The 17,760-nt window shown below is 39.3% G+C and overlaps 1 protein-coding gene across 2 annotated transcripts in view; it reads right to left on the reverse strand.

Annotated features, from left to right (window-relative positions):
• Nucleotides 1-3,328: 3,328 nt before the first annotated feature.
• LOC127653714 (BTB/POZ domain-containing protein 8-like) overlaps nucleotides 3,329-17,760 on the reverse strand; it is a 42,121-nt gene continuing 27,689 nt past the window's right edge. For both annotated transcript variants that reach the window (XM_052140506.1, XM_052140507.1), the window contains 10 exons: nucleotides 17,213-17,315; nucleotides 15,181-15,363; nucleotides 14,917-15,090; nucleotides 13,212-13,341; nucleotides 12,038-12,099; nucleotides 10,052-10,655; nucleotides 8,360-8,447; nucleotides 8,078-8,199; nucleotides 6,032-7,894; nucleotides 3,329-4,287 (listed from right to left, as the gene is read on the reverse strand). In XM_052140506.1, coding sequence (XP_051996466.1) covers nucleotides 3,752-4,287; nucleotides 6,032-7,894; nucleotides 8,078-8,199; nucleotides 8,360-8,447; nucleotides 10,052-10,655; nucleotides 12,038-12,099; nucleotides 13,212-13,341; nucleotides 14,917-15,090; nucleotides 15,181-15,363; nucleotides 17,213-17,315 — 3,865 coding nt within the window. In that variant the 3' untranslated portion in view covers nucleotides 3,329-3,751. The remainder of the gene's footprint in view (nucleotides 4,288-6,031; nucleotides 7,895-8,077; nucleotides 8,200-8,359; nucleotides 8,448-10,051; nucleotides 10,656-12,037; nucleotides 12,100-13,211; nucleotides 13,342-14,916; nucleotides 15,091-15,180; nucleotides 15,364-17,212; nucleotides 17,316-17,760) is intronic.

The raw sequence follows: 17,760 nt of genomic DNA on the forward strand, positions 1-17,760 counted from the left end.
ACCGTTTACTTGCCTGGTTGCTTTTTGTCATTTGCCAACCCAACACACACCTTTTACAATTAAAATGTTACCCCCTCATACCCTTAGACAACCCTAGGGGTCGTAACATGGGGAAAGATTGCTCTGGCATGCAGCTAGCCTCCCCAACTTGGAATGTCACTGTCCACTAGTTGCTGGACCTTGTAAAGACAGTGTAAAGGCTTGATAATGATCAGTGGGGGAGCAGAAACAAGAGTCTGCTTGGGCCTACTTAGATCTTTGCTTGTTACAGTCTTGAGACATCTGTTGGCTTATTCATTAAATAATTAATAATTGTCTGATGGGTCCAGATGCTACACATTTAACCATATGTGAGCAGTTTACCATATGTGAGCACATTCCATTCCAACACAGGGCTCTACATAGACACACACCGTAAGATACATGCTTGACCATCAGAAATAAGTGTAGAATAAAATGGTTATATTTACATATAATCATTCTACACTATTCCATCAGATCCTAAAAAGGGCTGGTCTTTGGGCCATAAAGCAGATGAAACTGTGACGGTTGCAGCCACAGCAGGTAAACCAAAAAAAATATGGTGCAACTGAATTTGGTGTGCCCAAAATATATATTTTTTAAATATGTCACATTGAATTGCTGATACAATTGTTAAAACGTAATAAAATCTTGTTACAAAAATTATAATATTTACTAAAAATTCACTATGTAATATATTTGAGAACTTTTTCTATATGTGTCTGTCAGTAAACTTTTGAACTGACTGACAAAAGTGAGTCAAACAAACTATTTCTCTTCAGGAGTATAGACCCATAAAGATGACTTTATATTAATTCAGACTCAAGTTATACAAATGCAGGTATCTCCTGACCTACTCCCACGTACTCTAGGCATGCAAATCCACTGTTGTTGTTTTTACCTTTGTCTCCTGTTATTTAACTGATAACACCTTCATGCTGTTTCTTTGCGACACCGATGGCTCAAATGTGAGTATTGCCACCATGTGGACCCACTAATTTGGGCAAATAATTCCAGGCACATTCACATTCTGTGCGGTTAGAAAAATTGGGCTGTGCGAATGCAGTACTCGAGCATTCTGTTGATGACGACATTTGCATCATGCATCCTGTGTGTGTGGACACGCAGCGTTTGCGTCTCACACCGAAAATATGAGCAATTAATCTGCAAATTAACCAAACTATTATCAGTTTTGAGGGTTGTGTTACAGGCCCTATTTAAAATATGTAATTTTTAGTTTTTTCCCTGACATTTCTACCTGATTTTAACTGGTGTTTTAACAGTCACTTTTGCACATATTCTGTCCAACTTTCAGTTTGCATTTATTGTTTTGCAGTAAATTAACATTTACACATAGTTATGTAGGTAATTGTCATGGAATTTAAAGCATTTGTCAGCAGTGTCCTGTGACATACTTTCTTCATCTAACTATTTTAAACAACATATTGTGTACCTGTAATTATTATACAGTTTTATAACGAACTGGCGGTGGGGACGGTGTTAGGATCAACGTGCAGGAAGTTTATTAAAAGAGACACAAGCAAATAATACAAAACAGCAGGCAGAGAGACGCAATCATAAAGCAGGCAGATACTGTAAATTCAATAAACCAAATAGACAGTCCAACCAGGCAAACTAAGGGTAATCCAAAAAGCAGTAAATCAAGAAAAACAGGCAATGGTCATAACATGAATCTAGAAACAATTGCAAAGGAAAAACGCTCAGCAAGGCAGGGTAAACTGGCATGAACAATGGAACCGCATGCATGTGGTAAACAGGAAAGGATTCAGTGAAGAAATGGGTGAAGATCAGTATTCAGGAGAGGGCTCCCTCTGGTGGATGGTAAGACGGTAACAAACTCCGATGTTACAATATTATTACTTTATATATCAAACATAACTCCATGACCTCATATTAACTGAGACACTAGTTTATTTGCACTTCTAGAAAAAAGTTTTTAAAAAAAACTTAAAGAGAATGTGTGTAGCTTGTCACAGCACCTAAATTACACACTTTCCCTAGTACTTTCATGTACATTTAAACAAAACATCTGCAAGTTGAGGGAAAAAAGGCCTCGGACATGTAATTTGTCCAGACAGAAGTTTTGACACACCTGGCTGAATGAATTTTAATTCATTTAAACTACGCTGCTCTATGAAATCTCCCTGATCTCCCTCAGGGAGAATGTGTGCATGCTCAAAACTTGTCCTATGCATTCGCAAATCTATTATAAAGCCACACAGCTCTGCCTCTGTTCATCCATATTCTGGCTCTGCAGATGTGTTATATCAAGGGAGAAACGATACACAAGTTTGAGTAATCAATTAGTCATTTGGCCGGTAAACTACTTTTTTTTTTTTTTTTTTGGTTGTTGAAAATGCAGCATAATACATGGTTAAATTCTTATTGTAAGAATGATATTCTGATGTAAGTGACATGAGCAAATACAACCATCAATTCAATGTCTGTTGCGACTGAAATCTCCTTCACGTTATAGGTTACATTTAAAGGTGGAAAAAGTTCTGACATGATTTATATTTGTCTCATTCTTTTACATCACAAGAATCTGGCATTTTAACAGGGGTGTGTAGACTTTTTATATCCACGGTATAGGCTGTTACACAGCTCTTTGGATTACTCCATACTGATCGTTCAATGGCACCATCCAGTGGCCAGATATTGCTCTGTAACAACCACACATCCGGGGATTGACATATCAGACGGCTCATCCGGGTCCTAAGAGCCATCTCTCCTGCTTCACAGTGCAATCTCTACAAGTCGGCTAATAAAATAATTTGAACTCAAATCAATGTTTTATGTGCAGTTATTCAATTTCTTTTGGGTAGTATTGTAATAGGCTGATTATTGAGGAGTCAGACATGCATTTTCAGAAAATAAACATCAACAGAACTCCAACACAGACCGGAAGTTGATTCCAGCTTCTCAAATTACAGTACATAATTGAGGGCATAGAGAAGCATTATAGTAAAATCGTATTTTTGATTACAGCGTTACCTCTAAATTATACCTAGCAATTTTCTATTTATTTGCAAATTACATAATAAAGATTACAGTATGGTCTCCGTTTGTCACCCATCCCTATGCTCCGATGTCTGGGTACTATATTTGGCCACATAACATATTTGAAATAGCTTTGCCCAATTATAATCAACCATACTCACGTATGCACTTATAATTAAGACCAGATGTGCATGTATTCACAACTTTTATATAAGTGTATGCTATTTACCTAAACCAAATAATTCTGCAGAGATTCAAAATGATATCCAAGCAATAAGGTATGGGCAGATAAAAAGATTTATTTACATTTTTTAAATGACCGTAAGAAAGAAGGCAAAAAAATTCAAACAACACAGGTTTTACTGTTTTGAATACAAAACAGTAAAACCACACTGTAAACCACACCACTTACATACTCTCTATACTCTGTTTAAGCTTCATCATTCAGAGACATAAAAAGCAACAATAAAAATGCATTTCTGGTATTCTACAAAAATTCAAGAAACACCCATTAAGTAAACAATAACTTGGAAAATTGCCCACATGCAAAACAACTGTACTGAGGTCAGTCCTTCTTATAGTACTGCAACTAAAAATTTTTTTTCCCAAAACAAATAAGCACAGAAGGGAGGAAGGGATGCAGCAATCCAGAGTCCAATCAAAATGGTGGCTGTAATCCAAACCAGGAGACCCTGTGTTACTGCTGCTGTCAGTGATGTGTTTCCAGCTCCACAATGGTCCACTCCCCCTGTGGAGAAGCAGCATCCTCAGGAGAGAAGCTGGTCACAGTGATGCTGGTGGTGGAGTCCTCCAGAGGAGAAATAAGCTCGGCCCAGCGCTTAAATATGTCCTTCTCATGATATAGGTAATCCTGTTCATTCAAGCAGTCTTGAGACAGGGACAGTGTCTGCTTGATCAGGTACTGCGCAAGGTTTAAATCCTCTGGAATCGAGTTTATGATGCCCAGATTTGACTCTTGGTCAGACAGTAGTTTTCGAAGTAGGCTCCAGTCTCTTTCTGCAAACTTACTGTCTTCACTCTCCACTTCCTCTTTAACTCCCTCTGTCTCTAAACCTTTGCCATCCCAGTGTGACTGCTCCTGCTGTAGCTCATTGCTCCTGTCCATGTCCAATCTTTGTACAAGGGCTTCTCCTACATCCATCTCGTAAATGGGGGACAGGGCTTTAGACGGCCGTCGGTCATGTGTGCAGGTTTGATCCAATGTGTCACAACCATCAATGTCCCCTAAAAATAATTGACAATACTGCACAATGACCAAGTGTTTAATCCTTAAGAAGGCTTTTTTAAACAGATATTTTCTTGAAGACATGCATTGTTTCTAGCTCCACACAATGTACACCCAGATTCACCCCTAGTGCAACTATCTCCTCTATGATACATTTAAGACCTTGCTTGAAATATTATTAATTTTATTTGATTCAATGGCAAGTGCTTTATAATTAAGCAAGTGTGCAAATCCAAAGTCATCCATGGTATACTGCAAGTCTGACTGGATAAGAATGGATAGCTGCCATAAATGTGATGCACACGAAAGCCTACAAATGAATGTATCTCCTTTTTTCATAAGTGCTGTAACAGTGAAATACATGCTTTTGCCTGCACCTGTTTCTCCATCTTAACTCAAGTTCAGTTCAGACACGAAGGATATAAGTTCTCTTTAGTTCTGATCACATGGAGCTTTTTTCCCCATAAAATATACACACCGAAAAGCAAGCAAGCACGAGACATCTTTAGTTAATTTTTTCTTGAAAGCTGTTTTTATGTTTACAGCTACACTGAAGATATGAAGCGGATATGAAGCATGCTGGCAAAGGATTGCTTATTGTTTTACTTAGCAAATGCCAGATGTGATTCTTTTAAAGATGAAACAAGCAAAAAAGCATTAACAGTGAATGGAATACAATACAAGTGTGAAAAAAGAGAGAATTAGGAAGACCTTTTCTAGAAACAAGCCAAATACAGAAAAAAACGACTAACGGTAATTCTACAGAAATACATTGAATAAAATAAAATCAACATAAAAATCTAGGGTTAAGAAAATGGTTATGTACTAGATCCTAATGGAACTACAAGTGGCATGACCATTTGTGAATGAGATTAATAAAAACAAAGCAAAACACAGACACCAAAATGGATACAAACAAACATAGATGAGATTTTGTAAATGCCCAAAATAAATAATGAAACCTAGTGTTGTCATGCAAGAATTCCTGGTGTGTGAATGACTAATAAACAGACAGAGCTCGAAGATCACACAGAGCTCGAAGATCACACAGAAAATGAGTATAAACCAATATCTCAATTTAACACATTCAAACATAATGGCCTCTGTTGTAAGGATGGCCCTTTAAGTGCAGTATTAAAAGGAAGCTTAGCTTACTGTATATTTGTGCATATTCCTATATACAGTATGTATATATTAGATTTGATGGCCAAGTCACATAGTGCTTGTCTTTTGCATAATCCTGTCTTATGGAAAAGACAACAAATAAATAAAAAGACAAGATATTAAGACAAAAATGACTGGGTACTTCGCACAATATGTCTATATATTATGTGCACTGGTACAATTGTAGCAGCCCAGCCATGCCACATAACAGATGATCTGACTCAGCATACTAAGCCACATACAGATATTGTTTACTGGGTAGTTTACTAACTGTAGTAGTTTAAAACATAGTGCCACAGAGTGAAGGCAGTTTAGTTGTCAATTTAGCCAATTTGATTTTTAGACAGCAAAAGGTACACAATTCAAATGAAAGAAAGGGGGAAAAGGAGGCAGTAGTGTGCTTCTAACTAAATGAATGAGCTATCAAGATTCTTCAAAACCCATCGAAGAAGAGTGAAGATTAAAGGAATTGTCTAAATATTTGAGTTTATTGGTTTAGGATGGTAGACTGTGGGTGGTTGTTTCTGAGGTCAGGGGGATGGGAAGTCAGGGGTGATGGGCTCTAACATTATACATTACCTGCTGGAGAGTGTGCAAGTGAGCTCGCAGTCAGCTGCAGCTCAGGTAAGTCAAGCCGTAAGTCAGCTTTTTTGCTGTCTATATGCTTAGCTTGCAGACTGTCATTTTGCTCTGCCAGCCGCAGATTCAGATGACTGGGACGCTCCTGAGCAGGTTGGTTACTGATATATCTGTCTAGCACAGGGGCATCTGATTTAATATGCGCACAATCTTTCTGTAGAGATTCACAGACTTCTGTCAGGAATATCACAGGTTTGGCCTCATGTGCTTTTTCCTTGTGGTTGGAGATATGGTTTCCTTTCACTATGCTTGTTGAATGCTGGGAGCAGATGTCGGTCTGGGAATTGGGTGGTTCACTGTCAAAAACTTCACAATGTGTGAAGGAATCACCTGACTGGCGTGGTGGTGTCTGGGCATCTCCTTCTTCACATCCAAGCTCTTCACACTCATCCACAGAGAGCAAAACAGAACGGCGGAAGTTAGAAGCTGACTGGTAGTCTAGCTGCTCATTCTCTTGGTCCACAGAATCTTCGAATCCCAGGTTAACAATACCTTGAAACGGTGGAGATGGCTCTGCAACTGGGCTAGCCATTCCTTTTGGCAGTACCTCAACTTCAGATGTTTCATCTTCAGTCTCCTCATCCTCAGAGGAGAAAAGCTGGTGGTCCTGTGCACCCTTCTTATTTGTTGTTGTGGTATCCATTTTGCAGGGTTCCTTCTCCATTGGCATGTCATCCTTTCTAATCCATGATCTTGGTCTCTGAAGCCCCACCTCTTCTTCACTTGTTGTCTCTGCCTCCCGTCCTCTAAGCCGGACCTCCACACGTAGTCCAGCCCCGCTCTCGTACATCTTGAGTTCCTCAGGTGTGCTGGTGTCACTGCTGCTGCGACCCAGGAAGTCAGAGCAGCGCATGGTCCCACACTTAGAAACGCCACGCTCATGGGAGTAGCAGTCGTCGTCCTGTGAGGCACCAGCATCATAATCCTCTGACTGTGGCTTAATGTCATCAGAAGAGGTGGTGGCACTGACAGACTCTGACTCAGGGCTAACCTGGGGATGAAGCCCATTCCATGTGTCCTCTAGGGGCAGCTCAGTGCTGCCTAGACTGCACGTTGTATCAGTAGGGAGGTCAGAATCCTTTGAAGAGTTTGTGGAATGGAAGCTATGACCTGGTCCAGAGATATGGGGAGGAATGCAATGGCCTGAAACCAATTTACTTCCACTCACCTCACATTGTCCAGAAGTATCTGTATTTACAGAGTTCACATAGTTTTGTGTTTCTGACTTAATCTTCACCTTTGTGCTGCTTAGTGGATTACTGCCTTTCATCATATCATGACCCTTAGTGGAAGTTGCTGATGAAGCTGTTTCTGAAGTTGCTGTTTCCTGCACAGCCTCTGGCTGTTGTAGCACGGCTTGGCTGAGCAGTGAATTCTGCTCTAGTGATAAAGGAGCTGTGGAAATCTCCACACATGAAGTCACTTCCTGGCCTCTTGCCTTACCTGCAGTAGAAGTTGGATTTGACTGCTGAGAGACATTTTTAAAGTCTGAGTGTAAGGGGCAAGATACTGAAACCTTCACAGCAGCCACAGATTTTTTATATCCAGCAGGATTTGAGTTTTTGACTGCTACCATTGATTTTGGAGATGATTTTGTTGCTGATATTTCTGAAGCTTTCTGTTTGGGTCCGATTTTGTTTGTGGAGGGTAGCGACTGCTTGGAGGAAGACGTGGAAGCTTTTGACTCGGGGATGGCGTTTGTTGTTTTCTTAGTGGTTGAGGTTTTATATATATCTTTCTCTACTACTTTTCTGGGGGAGGCAGGCTTTCTAGAGCTAAGGGCTGAGCGAGGTCTGGATGAAGCTGTTTGAAAGAGGTAACAGACAACATTTGAAGTCACATTTTACAAAAATGGCAGCCTTTATACTTTAATATATGAGATTCAGTATAGTTTCTATTAGTTGAAATGTGTAAAATGTTTCATAAATGCACAAAAGCTCCAACTAATTACTATCAGGAACACTCTGAAGCCTAAATGTTTCTTACCATGGTTTTCTGCAAGTCCTGTTACTGTGTTCCTGCTCTTTGGATCGGAGCGAGTTGCAGGAAATCCAGGTCTTGCTTGGTTGGTTGTGGTGGGTTTAGCCTTGTTTGCTTTATTTGTGGGACTATAGCAACACACAAGGACACATATATTATCAACTAAAATAAATGATTACTCAAAGATTCCTTGGTTTATTATATCTAGACAAAAAGGTGAGAAGGTGATTCACTAGTAGCCCTAGTAGTAGTGGAGGACCACAGGCTTATGTTAAGAAAACCACTCACCTGCTAGACTTGTCAGTGTCTGGTTTCTGTGCAGGTTTTGTCAGAGGAGATTTTGTTGTTGCCTTGGCTTGAAGTTTTGACCTGAGACCTAACACGTAAAAATAATTATTGAGTCTTTAGAAGACCCATTTGAAAAACACAACAACTGTCTGTTAAGCAACAATGGTTTTATTACATTATATTTTGATAATATCAAATGTTTCTAGTTATAATTTAAATTATTTCTTTATGTCTCTGTAATATCATTGTTTTTTACTTCAGTATAGCCCAGTAATCTAATTAAACAGAACAGTACCTGTCACAATTCTGTTTTCAACCCTGTAGAAGTAAAATAAGCATTAATTTTAAGATTTATTATATTAGCTATACCTCATAGGAATTCCATACGATCTGTGACCAAGGAAACAGGCATGTACAGTTTTAGTAGTGCTAAGCAGCTTAAAGGTGAGCTGACACTGGCATACCCAGCTAAAACCTACTCTGCTGAGCACAGCTTCTCTGGGTCAAAGACCCCCCCACCCACCACACCCACAATTTGTTTTTTATTAGAACGCAACATTTACTGAAACTCAGAGGCACACATAAACATACACACATATTTTTACTGATGGGGGACAGAAGCTGTATGTTATAATGCTTTGAATGTGTCTGTGTGCATTTTTCAATAGCAGTCCCTCATCTCTAAAAAGCTCTACTCTAGTTTTCACAGGACCACAAATAATGAGTTATGTAGTTGGGTCCAAACTTGGACAAAGGTTTAAGCTGCTTTACCACTATTGGGCAATAAGGTTCTGAGCACGGTAGGTCATGTTTCTAGGAGCAAATTTTTTTTTGCAGAAAGCGGCATTCTGAAATGTCACGTAAACTAGAACACTGATTTCCTCACACCATTGAAGGGATTAAAAGCAAGCGGTTTAACATACCTAGGTTTTTCTCAAAGACTGTGGCTTATTACGGTGTCAATGTCAACACAGCGGAAAGAATTCAACATTTCTGAAAGTACAGTGGGAAAATCACGTACACTATACATTATATCCATTTATACACACCAATGTAAAATACAGACTGTCCCTCATGTTTGTGTATTTGAGCTTGTACATTGGGGGAAAACCAGAGTTTTATGTAAGAGGGAAACCCCACTATTGCAGCGTAATTCTGCTTTAGATCGTGATAGATAGTGAAGGAAAGAAACACCAGCAATTCTGAAATATATCTGGAAATAAAGTAAAGAGAGAATAAAATACCGAAGTCTTCCTCAGATCCCATGTTTATTATTTACTCAAGTGTCAAGGGAAAATTACATTAATGTGAAGAAAGCTGCTTCCTGAATGAGCCGCATGTATACGTGCAGTAAAGAGAAACCCACGAACATAGCTCATGTAAACGCATACACCGATTTCGAGACTTAAGTAGCTTTCTCACAATAAACGTCTTTCTGATGTCCACGTAAACTTAGTCAGTGTGTCTGATGGTCACTTATTTATTTATTTATATGGACCTACTCAGTCATGCCTATACTAATAATAGAGCTGTGGTCAAGCCTGGCTCAGGTGGTTTTACCAGCCTCCAGTCCTGATAAAGTCCCAGAGTTCAGTATGCTCTATAACAAGATCTACCTTGATGATAGAGGCAAGTTTCATTATGTGACGTGTGGTAAGAGCATAAAGAATCAAGGTGAATGCTGCTACACACCTGTGGTTGTACTGTGGCCATTGGCGCGAGGACTCCCAGTGCTGTTGTCTGGTGAGGTGCTGCCAGAGTTGGAGGGAATATTCTGTACATGTCGGGCATTGCTGGTGCTGTCAGAGGCTGCTTCCTGAGGCATATCTTTCCCTGATGTCGTGTTCTTCTGGACTTTTCCTGCTTTAGTCTGGTCACCCACAAGATCAGCAGGGGAAGACTTTGGCCTTGCTCCAGGGTTGGGTTTCTTGTCCAGCACTACCTTCCCAGTGGATGATCCAAGGGCACCTAAAGTCGTGGAATTCTCCCGTTGAGTGCCTGAACCACCAGTGCCCTTCAACACTGGTTTAACAGTGGATGCAGTCTTGGTTTTAGCTGGTGAGTGAGTTGACTTATCCTTATCATTCTTGCTTCGGAGTGAGACATTGTTACCAGCTTTTGTTTTCCCACAAGGAGATGAGTGAGCTGTTGGCGCAAGAGCATCAGATTTCATGTTGCCTGACGCTGCTGGTACAAGTCTTGCAGGGGAATCACGTGGACCCTGTGATGCCTTAATGGGATGGTGAGTCGGACCATCACATGGAGATGAAGAGCCTGAGAAGCATTTTGCAGGCTTCTGTTACAGGAGTGAAAGAAAGATGTTGAGCAACCTAATTAGCAACCCATTTCATAGGGCAATCCCAGCCATAGACACAACTCCATGAAGTAAAATAACATTATCTTTGGAATAAAGGCTATAAAAATACACTCTTCCAAGTCAACCTCTTTGAGAATTATTTTGTGTGTGTGTGTGTGTGTGTGTGTGTGTGTGTGTGTGTTTCAAATGTCCATTTTTAAATTCAAATTTTCACATTCAAAATCCCATCTGCAGCTGCAAGCATTAAGAGTTATTGTGAAGCTCAAAACATCCATATGCACAGTGTCCATCAAATGACATCCTGCCAACCATTATATAGATTTATTATTCTATCCCCTTTAGGTTGTAGGGCTCTTCTAAACCCTTAAGCACCAATTAAAATTCTCCACAAAAATTCCTGAATGAAATAGTATTTATGAAGTATTTAATATTCTTATTAAATACATCCTTTCACAATCTTTTGAGATTTAAGTAAAAAAATATTCCGGGTTCAATACAAGTTATGCTCAGTCAGCAGCATTTGTAGCATAATATTGATAACCACAAAAATATATTTTGACTTGCATCTGGGTTACAGTGAGGCACTTAAAATTGAAAGTCAATTTTTTTAATGTTAAAATACCCACTTTTTCAAAGGTCTAGCCACAAGAGTCAACAATATGTGACAAAAAAGGATTATAGTTTGATAAAATCACATACTAAACTTTTCCGTGTAAAGATACAACCTATTTTACAACTTTGTTGCCATGCAGATGTAATGTCAACAAACACTAAAACCATAATTTTTTACAGTTATTTTAGGATTTAAACAACTTCACCGCTCCAATAATACACACATTTTAACAGAAGAATTAATGTAAGTGCTTTTATAAAATTATAAGTATCAAATTTCTGCCTTTTAAATCCTCCAGAAATTGGCTACATTCATTTCCATTGTAAGTGCCTCACTGTAATCACGATTTTGGATTTTTTTAAAGAAAAGGAGGAATGAGTCTAAAATAATTTTTGTGGTAATCAACATTATGCCACAAATGCTGTCGATTGAGCTTAACTTGTATTGAACCTGGAATATTCCTTTAAAACAGAGCTTAGCTGTAAATTTAAGTTATTATGATGATTTCCCAATGAGACAGCTCTGTAATTCTGCAACACACATTCTTTGAATCATCCTTTAGGTTGCCGTGGGGTATTGATGTGGCAATGAGCTATTACATTCGTAACAGCCAATGTAGACAATCAGTTTGTCTTTAAGTAAAAGAAAACCTTACAAAAGCAGATCTTAAAGCAGAGTAAGATAATTACAGAAAACATGAATTTTACAATTTTACAGAATAAATTAAAATAACAGAAAAAATGATTACCTGAGAGCTGGTGAGCACAGGTTTTTTTCCAAGTCTTTTGCAGTCGCCTTTATCAAGAGCAGCTGAGAGGGTTGGCGGAGGGAGAAAAGACAGAATTTTAGATTAGACAGCTTTAGTTTAATTAGAACATCCTCTCCAGCATAATCAACATTTCACAAATATTTCCTCAATCAGGCACAAAAATACGTGCATACTTGCAATCATTCACAACACCAATCAGTGAAAGTAGCAGTGTAGCATTGCTGAGAACCATTGATGCGCCTTCATCTCCGAACCAGATCCAGCCTTTGATCATATCACGTCTTATCTAGTGCAGCCCTAATATCATCTAAAAAAAGAACGATCAATGCTGCCTTCCCAGTGCTGCAAATGAGCTCCACTTTCAATAGCATTGCTGTCAACCAGTTCCTCTGAAGGAATGCAGCTCGACAGTTTGTGTGTGCTTTTGCATGCTGAACGCTTTGCAGACATATTAAATGCATTTATGTAAGTGTGTCAAGCTTTGCAGTACAGTGTTGAGGTGGGGGTCTTGAGTAAGCAGAATGTAAGCATGATCTTCACAACCAAAGCAATGCATAATTCATGTGCTAGCATAAATTTCTGTATCCACGTGCGAAACAGGACAACAAAAAGCTAATTGCTCATTTCCTAGGCTCTAATCAGAACCAGAACAATAAAGAAGGTTTGTACCTATTCCCCAACCCCTTCTAGAAATGCTGAAAATGTTGTATGTAGAATATGTTAGCCATCAATGTTAAAGCCGTCATCAAAGCATAACATGTGGACTGACAACAGACAGAAATTGGAGATTACCCAAAAGGGGTTTCCTCACCACCCTTGGCTAAATCACTGACCATGCAAAGAAAGCACTTTATCACTGCATTGGACACACACACACACACACACACACACACGCACAAGCACACACACACACACAAGCACACACACAAGCACCAGCACATTCTGACTGCAGCTTGGATTTGAACACAGAGCTTCCACAGAAAGCTATTTCTTTCTTTGTGTTCTTTTTTTTTGTACATATCTCTCTCTCCTCGTCTTCAAATTGATGCGGTACATTTGTTCCAAGATCTGTTGTTTAAACTTCATTTCCATAAATTATGGTTCTCCTTGTCTTTTATTATTGCTAAATCCTCACCTTTGTCTCTCTCCTTACCTGCAAGTATTTTTTCCCGATATCTGGGTTGTAAAGTGTCCCATCCTTGTGTGTGTCGCACTGCAAAAAAGGACTGAAGCATGAAGGTCCAGAGCCTCGAGCGCAGCAAACACAGCTCACGCCTGAATGGCTACCGAAGGGACAGAATGAATGAGAGAGAGTGTGAGCAAGTCAGTCAGAAAGAGAGAGAGAGAGAGGAGGAGGGTGGGTAGATACAACAGCAGAAGAACAGGAGCGAATCAGCAGATGCTTCAAAGGCTGGTTGTCCTGGAAACCGATCGCCGTTGCCTCCCTCTATCATTAACTGGGTCCTGTCCAGCTAAATGGATGATGTCACCAGCTGAGGCTTGGTTTCCCGCCTTCTGCACTGAATGTTCATTAAAACCCTCTTTATTTTTCATAGATCCTGCCAGTCTTTCCATTTGTGATTCATTTTCCCCTCTGTCCCTCCCTCCCTTCCTCTTTAATGGACACCTTTTAATCCTCCTCTGCCTAATCCATCCTACCATTTCCCCTGGGATGCAAATGAACTCAGAAAGAGAGGGGTGGAAAGAAATAAAATAAGAAAGGAAACAACCAAGAGAAACATGTGAGGTGGAGTTGTTTACAATGACCTCTTCTATTTGTAGTGTCACTTTACTATAATCTGACCCAGGCCTGGCCTCGTCTATAATAGGAGAGTTTAAATCCCAGGATCAAATGAAGCTTCTTGTACATGTACCATTAAACAGGAAATGCTAAGCAGATCTTTACTGCAGGCACAATGCTCGATGCAGCTCAGTGGCTCATCTGTCCAACCAATATTTTAATTACAGTGCATGCAAGGCAGCACTGTACTGTTATTCCTCAAACATTATTCCCAGAATAAATTCAGCTTGAACCACTTAACGTATAGATTCCATTGTAAGTCACTCAAATTGACTTTTATTGTTAAAATGATTGCCGTACATACTCTAACATACAGCGATGACATCATTATAATAATTGCACACTGAATTGCGAATGGTCTCTTTCTTGCATTTATTTGCAAACTGAATTGTGATTGGTCTTTCCTTTTTATATATTCAATCATATAACTGCCGGCGGCTGTTGCTCAGGTGGTAGAGCGGGTTGGCCACTAATCGCAGGGTTGGTGGTTCGATTCCTGGCCCACACGACTCCATATGCCGAAGTGTCCTTGGGCAAGTCAGTGAACCCCAAGTTGCTCCCAATGGCAGCTCTGCCATCATTGGCGTGTGAATGTGAGTGTGATTGGGTGAATAGGACACAGTGTAAAGCGCTTTGGTAACCACTAAGGTTAAAAAAGGCACTATATATATAAATTTACCATTTAATTTGTTGATTCTAGAACTTACTATTCTTTTGCTGCCTTGCAAGCACTGTTGCAGTATTTCCTTCAGGAAATGCTAATTTTGTTACTAAAAAACATTTAACAATCAGCAAATTGCAGTTAACAGACTCAGAAATACTGTTCACAGTAAGCATTTGCAAATTCAATCACCATCCATTTTAATTCGATATTTATTTTAAAAGATGTATTCTACATTCACCTGTTTGTTTTTTAAAGGACATTGTCCACTTTAGCATCAATATGACATTTTTTTTGTCAATGAGATTCTTTATAATAAAAACTATATTGTAATACTGATTGCTTAATCCATTTAAGAGTAATTAAGTGAAGGCTTTCAGTGTTTTGTTACATTACCTCCACTCCTTCTTGATTGGCTTTGTCATCAGACAGATTGTCTACATCTGTTGGGTCACCACTCAGCTGATCCATGGCAGTAAAGAGGTCACAGCAGTTCTCCACAGTTACGCCCTTTCGCACGGCTCCACACACCTTCCTCAGTAGAGTAGGGTCACGTGTGAACTCCTCTCTCTGAAACAGTCCACATTTGACTGTCAGAGCTGACAAGTTAATATGTATATACATCTCTGAACATCAATGACTCTTTGTGCTAGTATTTACCTTTCTGATGTTGTGGAAGGCAGTGGTGTGTGTGACCTGGGGCAGGTGTTTGACAATCATCTGCAGACACTCTTCTTGCAGTTCATTGGCCAAACTGAGCACCTGCTTTGCCCATTTCACTTCTGGCAGACTGCCAATCAGCTGCTCATTGCCACATAGCACAGATGCCACACTCTGCACTGTCTGAAACACAACACACCATAACACTCACGTTCTGGACTGTCTGAAACACAACACACGCCATCACACGGACTCTACACCATTTGCAACACAAATTCAAACACATACTGCACGATCTGAAACAAAGCACACTGTTACACACACTCCGCACCATCATCACTAGCATCAACACAGAACATAATCTAAATCAGGGTTTCTATAACATTTAATTAAAATACTATTTATTTCAACAACAATCCTTTGTGGATGTGTAATTTTAATAACACATTGTCATAATAGCACCTAGTCAGTAAATTAGTCATATGTCCTTTCAGTTAACACTCGGCTTCAGCGAGTAATTCTTCAGACTGTTTCAAACTGTTAACTCATGAGTTTGTGAGTCTACATGCTGGTCATGCTGTGTGTTTGTTGTTGCATGCATCCAGCAAAGTCAACGCAATAGATGTGCTGTCTATTTACTGTATTGGCGCTGTAGATTCAGGAAAGATGCAGGAAACACTGCTGTGCACACCATCTTGAATACAACAAACATCATCACAAACACGCTCTGTCATTCACACAGTGTCCATCTTCCCTCCTTCCTCTGACTCACAATGGCCGCACTGATAGAGGCTGCACATTTCCTAGTTTAATCCCATATATAGGACATCAAGGCTGGAAATCAGGAGGGGGAAAGCCCAATGTTATACAACTGCACTTGGCTTACAGCAGCTGCTCAAGTTCTGGCTAAGTGTGCATGTGAGTTTTAGTGTGCATTAGAGACTATGGTTAAAGAAAGAATGTGCTGTTTATGGCTATAACACACACACAAAGACACTCTCAATTAAGGCCTGTAATTGCTCTGTAGACAAAAGGGCTCCTTAAAACTGAGATCACAGCTCATCTTAATGTTTTATTGTAGGCTGAAGACAGAAGCAGAAGAAAAGTGAGGAAAGAGTGTTTGATGTTGTCTATGGATAAATGCGTCTGTGTACATTTATTTTCCAAAAGTGAGCAAAATCTGACAAAACCTCCCTTTGAGGACATTCAGGGACATCCTCAATTGAAAGTAGATTCATGAATTAAATTAAACAAATAATGTGTTTTTTGTTAGTTTTTTATAAATGGAAAAAGTGTTTTTTAGGGGTAGAATTAGTATGTTGTTTCTCAGCTGTTTCCAACTTCTTTTTGGCACAAAATGAAGAATAACTTCACTGTAAGTATGCAGTGGCCTTAAAGAATGAACTACGAAATTGAAGAACGAACGGGTGTGGCGTAATTTAGAATAAAATTTGGCCAAAATTAAAGAGTTTTTGAGTTTGTTTCAGTGGTTCGTAACAGCTCACCAGGGCGAAAATTCGGAAAAACTTTGTACCAGCTACTAAACACCTTCTTACCGCCATTGGTCCACGTCATCGGAAGGCGTGACCTAGTGGTCCACCTACTTTGAGGCCAACAGTTAATTCACGTCCAGTCAGTCAAGATCAGTCAAGATAAACTAACCGGCGTACAGAGTTATTAGCGAGCTGATGCAAGCTAACCTACGTCTGTACAATCGTTCACGTAGAGACATTTTCCAAGAACATGTTATGCATTTATTTTTTCTAATAAAAAAAGGAATCTAATCGACTTGAATACTCTTGTGTGCTCATGTACTCATTTGTTTTATATGCTGCTTCACTCATACCATCAGTAAGATGTATAACTGTTTGTATTCTGCCCATTAACACACTTTTAAACACCAATCTTTGCAGTTGTATCAATGTCATAATAAAATATAATAACAAAGTGTTATCGGCAATATTGTGGCTGTGTATAGCATGTTAGCGCTAAGTAAACACATGTTGTATGGTACTGTTTGTGTGTTACATACCATGTTTGCAATGACAGTTTTGAGGCACTCTCTCTGTAGTTCTGGAGGGAGGAGGGCAAAATTCCTCTCTGACCAGCACTTCACAAAATGCTCAGCGACCCATCTGTGGATTAAAACACACACACAGACATCCATTAGTGCAAGCAATCATCTCTCATCTGAGACAATTGTTTTCAGTGTGATGCCTGCTAACTGTAGGTTTAGGCTGGTGCAGCCTAAAGGGTAAAGGAATATTTTAATCAAATATGAAAATTCTGTCACCACTTACTCACCTACATAATGTTAAAAATCCACGTTTTTCTTTTCTGTGAATAACGACTTACATTTTGGTCTGTTTGCCATACAAATCTATTTGATGGCTTTAGAAGACTTGCAATGTGGTCATTTGGACTGCTTTCATGGTGTTTTTTGTCCTTTTTGGAGCTTTACATTATAAATCTACTGTAAATAAAAGCCTGTATAAAGCCTGTCAATTCTGTTCCACAGAAGAAAAATAACAATTCAGATTTAAAACAAGATAAGGGTTAGTTAATGATTTTCATTCTTCA

This window comes from Xyrauchen texanus, chromosome 13 (genome assembly GCF_025860055.1).
Source record: "Xyrauchen texanus isolate HMW12.3.18 chromosome 13, RBS_HiC_50CHRs, whole genome shotgun sequence".
NCBI classification, from domain to species: domain Eukaryota; kingdom Metazoa; phylum Chordata; class Actinopteri; order Cypriniformes; family Catostomidae; genus Xyrauchen; species Xyrauchen texanus.